At 46.1% G+C, this 12,663-nt stretch overlaps 1 protein-coding gene across 1 annotated transcript in view; it reads left to right on the plus strand.

The window, feature by feature from the left end:
• ctnnal1 (catenin (cadherin-associated protein), alpha-like 1) overlaps positions 1-12,663 on the plus strand; it is a 70,905-nt gene that overhangs the window by 42,452 nt on the left and 15,790 nt on the right. The window contains exons 2-4 of the mRNA XM_056582228.1: positions 3,090-3,279; positions 8,297-8,508; positions 10,528-10,647. Of these exons, the coding sequence (XP_056438203.1) occupies positions 3,090-3,279; positions 8,297-8,508; positions 10,528-10,647 (522 nt within the window). The remainder of the gene's footprint in view (positions 1-3,089; positions 3,280-8,296; positions 8,509-10,527; positions 10,648-12,663) is intronic.

Genomic DNA, 12,663 nt, shown 5'->3' on the forward strand with positions numbered 1-12,663 from the left:
CAGCCCAACCCTCGCGGGACCTGGGGCGAGACACGACGCTGGACTCCGTAGAGAGACAGGAATCAGAAGACGGAGGGACCTATGGAGGAGGGGGTAGCTGGGTTTCATCAGGCCATGTGGGGCTGGAGGAGGGAGGAAGAAGGGGGTGCAGCAGGATATGAATGAGGGAGGACACGCAGTAGCACAGATCAGAGAGTCGAAAAGGCAGATAAGAAGCACAAGAGGAGGAGTGGCGGACAAAGAGGGAGGAGATATTCATTCTAAAGGGCCGTAAGACAGCAGGATGGGAGGGGAGCTGTGGTGGTGGTGGTGGTGGTGGTGATGGTACAGAGACAAGTCTCTTAATGGTATACGTTGATTCTTGTTCAGAAACAACATGTTTTCTCCTGTCTCAGTGTGCACTGAGACAGGAGAAAACATTTTGGCATCGTAGAAAACGATCGACCGGTTTTGCAATGTTTGTTTGTTTCCACTTAGGCATAATTTATTGGCCTGGAACAAAAAAACTGAGATATACACATGCACAAAAATAGGAAGTTGAAGACGAGTTTAGTCTGTCTGGAGACAAACTGTCTAGAGACAAGGCCAATACGTGAAGGCCAAAATACTCAATCTTTGGGACTCCTTTTGGAGAACCTGCAGCTATATCAGCCTACTGTTCTAAGTATGTACTTTTAAATATATGGCCAGACAGGGATACTACTATGACTATATATAGCCAGCCGGGCAAGAACACTGTGTTCCTTCCCTATGAGAATGTGATTTAGCCATATCTAATTCTGTTCTGAGACCAGATTCCAAAAAATCTGTCACAGTGCGATCACTTAATAATTACAATCCTCTACGGGCCAATCTAGGGCCCTGACAAACACTGCCAATAAAAGATGCCATCTTCTTTTCAAAAACGGTCATATTGTGGAAGATAATAATAATATCCCTACAGCACTGATGTTCATTTTGATTGTTCCACCGGCTCTGCGGGGGATACACTGACCTTTGAACCTGTCCAGGCGGGCTTCTATTTCTCATTCTAAATGTCACTGACCTGTTTTATATTTAGCAAGCTTGGCTTATTGCTAAGTAATATCCAGTCTAGGAGGGGAGAAGTTAACTTCAGAAAATGAATAACATGGTTTATTGATAATAAAGAAGTAATAACCATCAGATCTTTTTAATATTTGTGTGTCAAGAGAAATCAGTATTATTATCAAAATATTTTAAGAACTCAATCTTTTCCTAACCTTTATGAATTTGAACAATATTCATTGTATTATACAGGTATTTATAGATAGGATAAGAAGGGCAAATCGTATGAATGTTTAACAGAAGCGACAAGAGACAGCAGATGCCCCCTTTAACACTCACACAAAGTTGGCTTATCACAAATCGATAGTAGTGCACAGTTAATTAATACACACAGAAGAGGAAATCAATGACTGGTAGAACGGTGTTAATGAGGACCACTAAAGAAGCTGTGGTCAGTGGAATGTTTAAGTATTATATGCTATCACTATCGACTCCTACAGCAGGTAAATACCTATAGTTAGAGGACGTATAGATCGAGGTGTGGGAAAACTGTATCTGTTAATGACAGTTCAGATCAGTCATTTTAAAGTGGAGATGTTCCTGGGTGAAACAGCCAATCCCCTCCAGTCTCTCTTCCCTTTCCTCTTGTCTGATTGGAGAGAGGTGGAGTCCCTTTGCGACTATAGTGCTCTAATCACCTTGACCACTGTTTTATCCAAACAACCCCACCTGTCATGGGCTGTTTTGCTTCCTGTTATATATATGTTACTTTCCTACTTTTTTCACAACTTCCTGAGCTGACCAATAATCAGGAGTGGGAAGTGCAGTTCTGTATGCAGGGAGCTTTAGTGACAACCAGTTTTTGGGTCCTCTGGCTTCTGTGAAAGCCTCCTTTTCTGTGCAGTAGCAAGTCTTTCTCATTAAGATCCTCCTCACTTTCGGCAGTGCTCTGGGGTATATTTTGTAAGAAATTAACTTGCCGTTCTTCCAACAACAGTAATAAAAATTAAGTTGGAGCACGCCTTCTGTTTTCGTTTAAAAAAAAGACACTGGCGGTCCCTGCAATCTCGAGTCTAACATAGTCACGGATTCCATTTTCTTTTGAGTTTCGAAACGAAAAAATGTCCACTCCATTCATTCTCACTTCCATAGACGATAAAGTCGTACACTTTTTTCAATTCTAGGGTGACTGGGCAATCTGGGTTTGATTACGTCTCCATAAGGACATGCAACACCAGTGAGTGTATAATGAAGACCAATAAACACACACACACACACACACACACGCACACGCACACGCACACGCACACGCACACGCACACGCACACGCACACACACACACACAGCAGCACCCCTGGAGACCTATTTTATCTGCGCGCCAATTAAAACCTTTTCCAATGCCCCCTACTGACCTCTTTCACTCTGTCTTAACTATCTCTCTCTAACTCAGATCACAGCTTGAGAGGCGATGTATAAATATTTGACACTCTTGGCGCTTACCGTTTCATAATTGATAGCACAAATTGCCAGCAGGACAACAGCCGCACCCAAGCGTTTGTTCATGTTTTCCGTTCATTATGTTTTCGCTCGCACAGTGTCTATGTCGAAGTGGGGAGAAGTGAGTTTAAAAGTTCTCACTGGCTCTCCTGTGGTAATTGGATTTGTTTTGTTTTGGAGGAGCAAATCACAAAGGCTCGGCGCGTTTGACACCTTTACCTTAAATAACAACATTGAGGTAGCAGCCATTGGACCCACATCCAAATCAGTTGGCACTCTACCTTGACTGCTTTTAGAGAGCCCCTCTTCTACCACCAGGTGGGATCTAGGATTTAGCCATCACACTTCTGGGTGGGCTCTTTGACCTGTGATGTTGTTATAGCGTAGATTTTGACATTGCTTGTAATGGTCAATGACCTCTCACATGGTGGTGAAATAGGGGCCCTTTAATAGCACAGTGTTTCACACACTCTCCCTTATTGATGAAACACATCTCCTTCCCTTCTCTTTATCTAAATCACACCCGAGTTATCCAAGCTTAATCCCCTCCTGTTCTCTCTATCCAGATCACCACCCTCATCAACCACAAAGACAAGCCCAAGAAGTCGGAGCGCACGCTGGCGGCCATCCACAGGGTGGGCCAGGCGGTGAGCGTGGCCGTGGGGCGCTTCGTGGCCGTGGGGGAGGCCATCGCCACGGAGAACCAGGAGCTGAAGGAGGAGATGGGCCAGGCCTGCTTCGAGGCGCGCCGAGCAGGTAGAGGGTGCCTCGTGTTTGTGTTATGAGTTTATGTCGAATCACATTAAATGTTGGGCTTTATATTTTTTAACGAAAGCAGCCTATGGAAATGTACAATCTTAAAAACACACAATGTTTACCCCCCGGTGTTGAATTCACATATTTTTTATTATTATTTATTTATTTTTCGTCTAGTTTCTTTGATTGAATTTAAATTAAAGTTGCAGTCTGTAGGATTCAGTATCATCTAGCATAGAGGTTGAAGTTGCAGACCAACTGAATACTCGCCTCCCTCCCTTTCCAACGACGTAAGAGTGGCTATGATAGCAGCGAGTAGCCAAGTGTCAAGTTCCTCGAAAGATTTATAAAATATATGAAGTTATTAAGTATGTAAAATGACAGGTCATCAACCTAGGAAAAATATGGGTTAGGGTTATCTGCAAGTGAATGTTTTATTTGCACTGGCATTCAGCAGATGTCTAGCAGACCTGGTCTGTGTCGGACCAATCACAACCGTCTATCTAATATGGAGCGTGCTCAATATGATGCCTTTACAAAGGTTTTGTGCTGCTAGCACACAACCAGCGAATCAGCGTGGTGTGTGGGAGGGGCGGACTAGCAAGCGCCACGAGACTAGCAGCACCCGATGCTAAGGAGGCTTATTGCATCACGCGCGAGCGCAGAACATACACGCTACTGTGTTGTTGGCAGTAGTCTTCGCGGTGTGCTTCAATGCAACTACTTCTGCCGAACTGGTCAGACGAGAGGCAACGGAGAGGTCAGATAAAGGCAGTTAGCCGTTGGTTCGAGTCTGGGCGTTGTGTAGGACACTTTATTGGTTGTAGATCCATTCAATTGCATCCAGAGGCTTTTTGGTCAGTGCCTGTTGTTGATCCCCCTTGGAGAAAAAAAAGTTAACGGAGAGGTATCAGAAATAATATGCAATTGCCATTATCTCTGACAATGTCAGGCTGAAAAGACGTAGCTTTTAGTTAAGATAGCGATTATGATTAAAGATTAAAACCACTCCTTTATAGAGTGGTTGATCTGATCTGCGATAGCCTTCTGTAGAAACATGGCGGGCTCTGTGGAAGAGGACCCGCCCCCCTATGTCGACATAAAGGGCTCGTTCAGGGACACCCCGGTGGCTCACCGGTTAGAGCGCGTAACATCAAGGCTCAGTCCTGATGGCAGCGGGTTTGATTCCTGCCCGTGGTCCTTTTCTGCATGTCCTCCCCTCTCTCTCCCATACCCGCCAGTCTATCTCACTCTATTATAAAGAAAGGGCTCATTCTAAGGTAACGGAAGATTCAGATTTTCATGGGATTGTTCATTAAGAAAATTTCAAGTCTGATCCACTCAATTGTACACACTGCACCTTTGATGAATGTGTAGGTGTTAGGCGCCTTGCTCAAGGATGCCTCCAGGTAGACTGCAGACATTGGAGTTTCAAACCCAAAACCTTTTGGCTTCTGGTTGAACAACCCTGCCCCTAGAGACCCTCCTGTTAGTTTGGGAGGAGGAGTGGCTCATAAACCATCAGGACTTTTACTTTGAAGCGATATGTACTCTCAGTGTTGGGGAGTGTCTTTCACCAGGAGGGTAATAAAGAAGAAGGGGAAATGCAGCAGAGGGGGTCTGGATAATGCTAGGGAGCATTGACTGGTACATTCCTGTCACACCTTTTTGATACTGGATCAAATCTATTCTTGTCTTCTTGTCATTCCAATAGGTTCTCAGTTGGGTGAATATAAGATGGTTGATTATCATTAATAAAACACAACTGTAGCCCCTATCCATGCAAGGCCAGACACCTCCTTCTGATACAGGTTTTTCTATAAATATTTGATGTGAATGTGTTATCAGAGTGCCTCGCAACCTCTCAGAGTTACATCACAATATATCGTCAAAAGCAAATAACATGTTGTGCTACTGAGACACAATATCCCGAATGGTATCTACGTTTGACGTCGACATTTTAACTTCACGTTGCGTCAACTTGTAGTGGGGGAAATTGGGAAACTAACCTGTTAGTCACCCCCTGTCCTCCCTAACAGCTACAATTATGACAACCACCACCAGCCACCTCAAATCCAGTCAGCCCTGTTATATCTGGTTGCTGGCTGTCAACAGCAACCTTGGCCGTGGTGGAGAACTGCTTTGTCTGTCTGCCTCCCCCTACCAAATGACAGGAACACTATCTCTCTAGATAGGACTTCAGACGTAACACAGTGGTGATAATACGGTTATTTTGTATGAGTGTGGGGGCGAAGGGGGGGGGTTGGGGTTCTTTGTTTATCCCTCATTCTACTTTCTCAACATTTCAATTTCAATTACTTCTTTCAAAACGGATGATGTCTCCCACTTTCATCCAAAGAGATGTTTTTGAAACTCTGCCCAATTCTCCACCAAATAAACAGAATGGTTAGAAGGCAGAGGATGAAAGGCCCAGATAATACTGAGCCCATAGGGAAGGGTAGAGCTAGCTACGCCTCTCTCTCCTGTGTGCTCTAATTAATTCAATATAGGCAGATGGATAGCATTAGCTTGATGAGCTTTAGTTACTCATCTCTAAATAGACAAGGCTCAACTGGGAAAGGTCAGGAAAGTGTCTCTTTGCCCTGCTCTTTTTCTCTCTCTTTAACATTATCTATTGACCTCTCTCTCTCTATATATATATACTGTATATATCTCTCTCTCTCTCTCTCTCTCTCTCTCTCTCTCTCTCTCTCTCTCTCTCTCTCTCTCTCTCTCTCTCTCTCTCTCTCTCTCTCTCTCTCTCTCTCTCTCTCTCTTTATATTGCTTTCTCTATATCTCTTGTAAGATCAGATCCCACCTGTGGTGGGAGGTTCACACACATTCAGACAGAACCAGCACCAGATTTCATTTTGTGACATTTCCGGAAGGTAATTTTTCCCCAAAGTTTTAGAAAATAAAAATGCAAAACTTTCCATTTTACATAAAGAGTGTAGGCTCAGCGGAGGGTCTGTATTATACGTCAGTTTGAATTCTAGTCGAGCTCTGATCCATCACAACCGGGTTGTTTGAGCGAGAGAGATAGAAATAGAGAAACAGAGAGAGAGATAGATAGGACGCCAGAGAGATGGAGAGAGAGAGAGAGAGATAGGAAGAAACAGAAGGAGAGCATTCGCTTCTGGCTCTGAAGGACCCAGAAGACCCGTCCCTCGACCCCTAGATTACTTCACCAATGATCAGAGAACGTTGTCAGATGTTTTATTCACCATTGGAGTTCAAACGCGGACAGCAACGGGAATCACTGAAGACGTCTGTGCAAAGAAACAAAACAAGATGTACTGCCCTTCAATCTTATCCGCAGAGACAGTCCTTTGGTCCCGTTGTGATTCAATTCCCTATCTCCGAAATGAAATAACAAAGGAAAGGTAAGATGAATGTGAACAGCTGGGCTAGGATAGGAAAAGCCATACAGGTCATGATCCATCCCTCTCTATCCCCCTGTGTCTATGCAGAGCCTTGGGAGAGGGGCTGTTTCATCTCTCCCTGTGTCACCTTACTTTCTCTCTCTCCTTCTCTCTCTTCTCCACCTCCTCTCTGTCTGCCACTCTGCCGTTCTGGGGGTTTCTTGGGGGCCCCGTGGTGGAGGAGGAGATCCCAAGGGAGGGCAGGGGGGAGAAGGCAAGGCTGTCCAGGGGGGGGGGGTCTGGCCAGGATGCTCCAGCTGGTCAGAAGGGTCGGGGGCTGACCAGCCGTCTGTCTGGGTCAATCAGCTTGTCAGCGGGCAACTGCTTCCAGGACAGCGGCCAAAGAGATAAAGGGAGGAGCCAACGAACCTGCATACAGGCATAGAGAGCTCTCTATTCTGGTCGCTTGAAGTGTATGCCCCCCTCCTCGGCTCTGTCTTATCTCTTTAGAGGTCTCATTACTATAAGTTAGTAAGCGTGTTGGCTCAATGGCTCAACCTGTGGGCACTAAAGCAGCCCCGGTGTGATTCCATTAAGGATATATGCTACCCGTCATACCCTCTCTCTTTCAACCTAGTGTGTCTTCACTGTGCTGACCGTAACTTCACAAAAAGCCCATACGATATTATGAAGTAGTAAGGAGGTTTAATAATGTAATTTCAATGTTTTCGTCGTGCAGCTCCATGCGTACATGGGTCATGAGAAGCACAAAGAAGTAAAGACACATCCTTAATGCATAGGGCCTTTCATCATGTGCACTTCAACCACGGCCACCTGACGTCTCTTATAAAGTTCCCCTGGTCATTCTCTGACCTATCTCTGGTCTGCATACCCAGAGGCCAACATAGCTGGTGTCCTGCTTCTCTCAATGTAGTCACTTTGACATGCCACCTTCATCCAGGGACATCACGCCCTCTCCCTAGATTAGAGGAAGGTCCGAGCAGTGCCCTGAAGAGATCTGAGAGGGGTTTGGGGGTTGTTATCACCTGTTTCTGTGGACGGCTGGTCTTTTGTTGTGGGTAATACTGAGCATTAGCCAAGTGTAATCTTGTACAAGTACCGGTGGTTCTGCTGTGGATTGTGTGAGACATTGATCCACCTGAATTATAAACCTGAGCGTGGATACTGCGGTGCAGGGCCTACTGTGCTGCCAGTGAAACACCCCTGGTTACGCGTGCTTATTCATTATTCAGGCTTTTCCATTCCATCATTGACATACGCACTTGGGTTTCAGGTGTTATGTGATATATATTTCACATAACAACCTAAATTAATGAAGCAACTATTTCTCTAAACGGGGCAACAGGTTTGTATAAATAACCAGACACTAATATAAGAAATCTTATCCCAGCTGTCTTTTTGTGTACGGGGAACGGTTTAACCAAGCAATGGTTGGTGCTTGACACTTAGTTCTATGAACATCCTTACTGGAACGACAGCGATATATTGTTTCACCTTCTTCTTACAAATGTACTTATTGTAAGTGGCTTTGGATAAAGGCGTCTTCTAAATGCCCTAAATGTAAATGTTAATGTCAATAAAATAATGTGACCTTCACCTGACCTCTGACCTCTCATCAACTCCACTGTTACAGGAGACGCCATCGCCCAGTTGACAGACGCGAGCGCCACCACCGCCGCCGCCATCGTCATGGCAACCCCAACACAGACAGACGGGCGCGCCACGGTGTTCAGCGACCGCACTGCCATGGTGAAGGCTGCGAGGCTACTGTTGTCCTCGGTTACCAAGGTCCTGGTGCTGGCGGACCGCATCGTCATCAAGCAGATCATCGCCTCGCGCAACAAGGTGAGGGGGGGGGCACGGTGTGTGTTTTGCTGCCATGGGGAGCAATCTGAGGAGTGTTGTCCACTATGTGTATTGTTGCCATGGGCACCAAAGGGATGGAGAGTAGTATGGTATAGTTGCCACAGGCAACAAGGAAAGAGCTTGGTACAGTTTGGTTGCCAAAGGCAACAATGTGTGGAATGTAGTACAGTCTGTGCTTGGTTGCCATAGACAACACAGTGAGGAGAATAATACAGAATGGTTGCCATGGGCAACAAGGAGAGGCGAGACGTTCGGTATAATTGCCACGTACATCAAGGGGAGGAGTGTGATTGTACAATATGTGTTTGGTTGACACGTACATCAAGGTGAGGAGAGCAGTACAATATGTGTCTGGTTGTCATAGGCAGCAAGGGGAGGAGTCTAGTAGTACAATATGTGTTAAGATGCCACGCTAAACAGAGCGAGGAGAACAGTACAGTATGGTTGCCACGGGCAACAAGGTGATGGGAGCAGTGCTGTGCGAGCTGCAGTTGGTTTAAGTGTTCCACTTGCAAGGTGAAGAAGGCAAGTCTTGTGCATTTGGATAGCCGTTAATCACAGTTAAAGCCTCAAAGGGATACACAGACTCACATTTTACGAGACCTCCCTAAACCCTGAGCCCTCTAAAGTGCCCTCCCCTAAATCCCAGAGGGAGGAAAAGTTGAGAAGGAGCACGAAAGAGATGCGTCGTACCAGTGATGGTTTGGAGTGCATTGACGCAATGAGAGCAGATAACAGCAGCAGAAGAACGAAACAAAGCAGAACGCGGGTTGAAGAAGTGACTCAACATTGCAGTGTATCGTCCAATGGGGGGATGGGATCTGGCTTGCATATGAATATGTGAGACACACAGACACACACGCAAACACCACTCAATAGTCAGACACACATACACACACATAGATAGTCATACATGTAAAATAAGATGTGCTTCATTTATCCCAGACTGGACATTTTGGAAATCACGCAGACTCCACATTTTAGCCTAACCTCTTATGTAACCCAGTTTTAACAAAGAGACAGCCACTCACACAACAGAGTCAAATCAGTGATGTGCGTTTCCTCTCAGAGCAGATTAGCCACTGTTCTCTGGAGGAGCCACTCTGGGCCGGGCCTCTCCAGAGCTAAGGGAAGGGAAACGTCACGCTTAGCAGCGACTTGAACTAAGCACAGTGGCAGGCAGCAGCTCTCGGCGCCGTCGTCGCGTACCTGGGCGTGCTCCTCCGCCTGGGGACATGGTGTGTGGGTGCTACCGCGTTCAGACAGGCAGAGCCAAGAATGGAAAAACAGGGCTTAATCACATCCGGTGAGCCTTGTTTGAACAGACTGGCAAACACAATTACCTCCCCTTCTCTCCCTCTAACCCTAGTTGTGTGGATGTTGAATGAAGCTGCTGAGCCCACTGCTTCCAGTGGCTTTAGCCTCATCAGCTGAATCCACATCTGCAGCTACAGGCTACTACTAGTGCGGTTGTGCACTAGCGCTGACTTAAGCATTTCTATCGACTTACTAGTGCAGCTTGAATAGGGCCCGGCGGTTTGAACGCCGTCCATTCACGAGAAAGAAAGAAAAACATCATTCAGAGCTTATGTTTGTATTATTATTAATGCCAAAGTGTTTTTCCATGAAATAACAGGTATTATACAGTCAAGTTATGCCTGACTCACGATCTGCTCAGGGAAAAAAGATCTGCTGGTTTTTTAAATATGTCAACAATAATCGAACCAAAGGCTGAAAACAAACTTCAAAGTTGAAAGTTGACAGAACTCCAAAACCAAACATTCCCATCCAGCCTTTGATTCTGCTTGCCTGGTTTTCCCTCAGAACATGACGTTCATTTGCTACCCTAAAGCTGAGCTCTTCCATTCGCCCTCAAAATCCAGCCCAGGTTGTCCACTGCGATGGTTCCACCAAGAATCTCAGTGTTGTTTCTTCTTCGATGGGCACCTCCTGAAACTGGGGGAGGCTTCCACCCACGTCTTCTCCGTCTCACCCTAGGTCCTGGTGACTCTGGACCACCTAGAGAGGGTCAGCACCTTCCAAGACTTTGTCCACATCTTCAGCCAGTTCGGCAACGAGATGGTGGAGTTCGCGCATCTCACAGGAGACCGACAAAATGTGAGTAAAGATTATGAAGGATTATGAATGAATGAATGTCCGCCAACACTAATGGAGCTGACTTCAATGATTTAGCATTGAAGTGTCTAATTCTGGGGGCCGGGGTGTGTGTATCTGTAGGAGTTTGTGTGGATGATGGCTGGCTTAAGAAGCCTCACCTGGCTGGGTCCAATCAGACTCAACCGGGTGAGGCTGCTTAAACTAGCTATCATCCACACACACTCCCTCAGTATCATATTTCTGTGGTTGTAATTTTGTGCTGCTGACTACGAAGAAGCTCTTGGTTTAATCTTAAAACCTGTCAATATGCAAATACAAACTAATCCATCATTCTGATGTAGAACATCAACATCGTGTCTCGGAGTGAAGTATTTCCATTTCAAAGAGCAGATTATCCACCAGTATAACAAAGTATTTTCTGTAATTAGAAAGACAAATATATCAGAAAGAAACTTAAAACAATCACACTGAAGAATGTGTTTCCAAATCACAACAAAAAAGGACAACATGGTTTGCCATAGTAACAGGTCACCCAGCGGTCTGTGCTCTCTCATTAAGTTTCTCTGGCATTTCTAAACCGCCCATGAAAGCTGAACTAGATTGAACCTTTGGGCCCCGACAGTGTCTCTGCCAGTGCCTCACTCTGGCCAGCGTTTTTTAGGAAGACAAAAACGTTCGGCGGGGCGCCTAGGAAAGGTTTTGCCCCAACTTGGAGGCTCATAAATCCTGTCAGAGTTTGTCAATGATACTGTGATGCATCCATCTCTCCAAGGCTCTGCCGCTAAAACAAATCACGCGCCGAGCGCAGCGGCGGCGATAAAGTGCAGCGGGTGTGAGACCCGGAGAGAGAGGCTTAAACTGCACTAAGGGCTGTGTTTTGACACATGCGTCACGTGACCACTCTCTCTCTGCCTCACTTGTTCTCACACTCTCTCACTTTTTCTCTCTCAATCTTTTCTCTCTCTCTCTCTCTCTCTCTCTCTCTCTCTCTCTCTCTCGCTCTCTCTCTCGCTCTCTCTCTATCTATCTTTCTCTCTCTCTTTGTTCCTGTCAGTCACTCTCTTCCTCTTTCGCTCAGATTCTCACTGTCCCTCTCCTCTTCTTCCTCTCATTCTCACTTTCCTTGACGGTCAATCTCTGTCGCTTCCCTACTCTGTCTGTCTCCTTCCCCCTCTGTCTGTCTCCTTCCCCCTCTGTCTGTCTCCTTCCCCCTCTCTCTGTCTCTCTCTCTCTCTCACTCTCTCTCTCTCTCTCACTCTCTCTCTCTCTCTCTCTCTCTCTCTCTCTCTCTCTCTCTCTCTCTCTCTCTCTCTCTCTCTCTCTCTCTCTCTCTCTCTCTCAATCTCTCTCTCTCTCTCTCTCTCTTTCCACCTGCTTTCATCAGACCCATTGTACACAACACCACTTTCTCCTCTCATTTATCCCCACCCACCACCAGCGCCCCCCCACCCTCCCACCCCTCTGGTCTTTTGTGCCAGAGCACCGCGTGCACTAGCTATCACATGCTTTTTTTCCTTCTGTTCCTCTTCCTTTTTTCCTCTGCACACATCTCCCCTTCTGAAATGCACAGGGGGCTGTGTATCAAGGCCAGAGGAGTGCAGAGGAAAAGGAAACATAATGAGAGATAATCATATTGTCTTTGTAATCTGTGGCAATGAGCCTGGAGACCAGTTGATTCAGATACCGCTCTCTCTCTCTCTCTCTCTCTCTCTCTCTCTCTCTCTCTCTCTCTCTCTCTCTCTACCTCTCTCTCTCTACCTCTCTCTCTCTCTCTCTCTCTCTCTCTCTCTCTCTCTCCCTCGATCTCTCTCTCTCTCTCTCTCTCTCTCTCTCTCTCTCTCTCTCTCTCTCTCTCTCTCTCTCTCTCTCTCTCTCTCTCTCTCTCTCTCTCTCTCTCTCTCTCTCTCTCTCTCTCTCTCTCTCTCTCTACCTCTACCTCTCTCTCTCTCCATATCTCATAACTGCCACTTCCGAGATGGCTATTTTGGTCCAATGTACACGATGGCAGTGCTGGTG

The sequence above is a fragment of the Gadus chalcogrammus genome, chromosome 22 (assembly GCF_026213295.1).
Source record: "Gadus chalcogrammus isolate NIFS_2021 chromosome 22, NIFS_Gcha_1.0, whole genome shotgun sequence".
Taxonomy (NCBI): Eukaryota; Metazoa; Chordata; class Actinopteri; order Gadiformes; family Gadidae; genus Gadus; species Gadus chalcogrammus.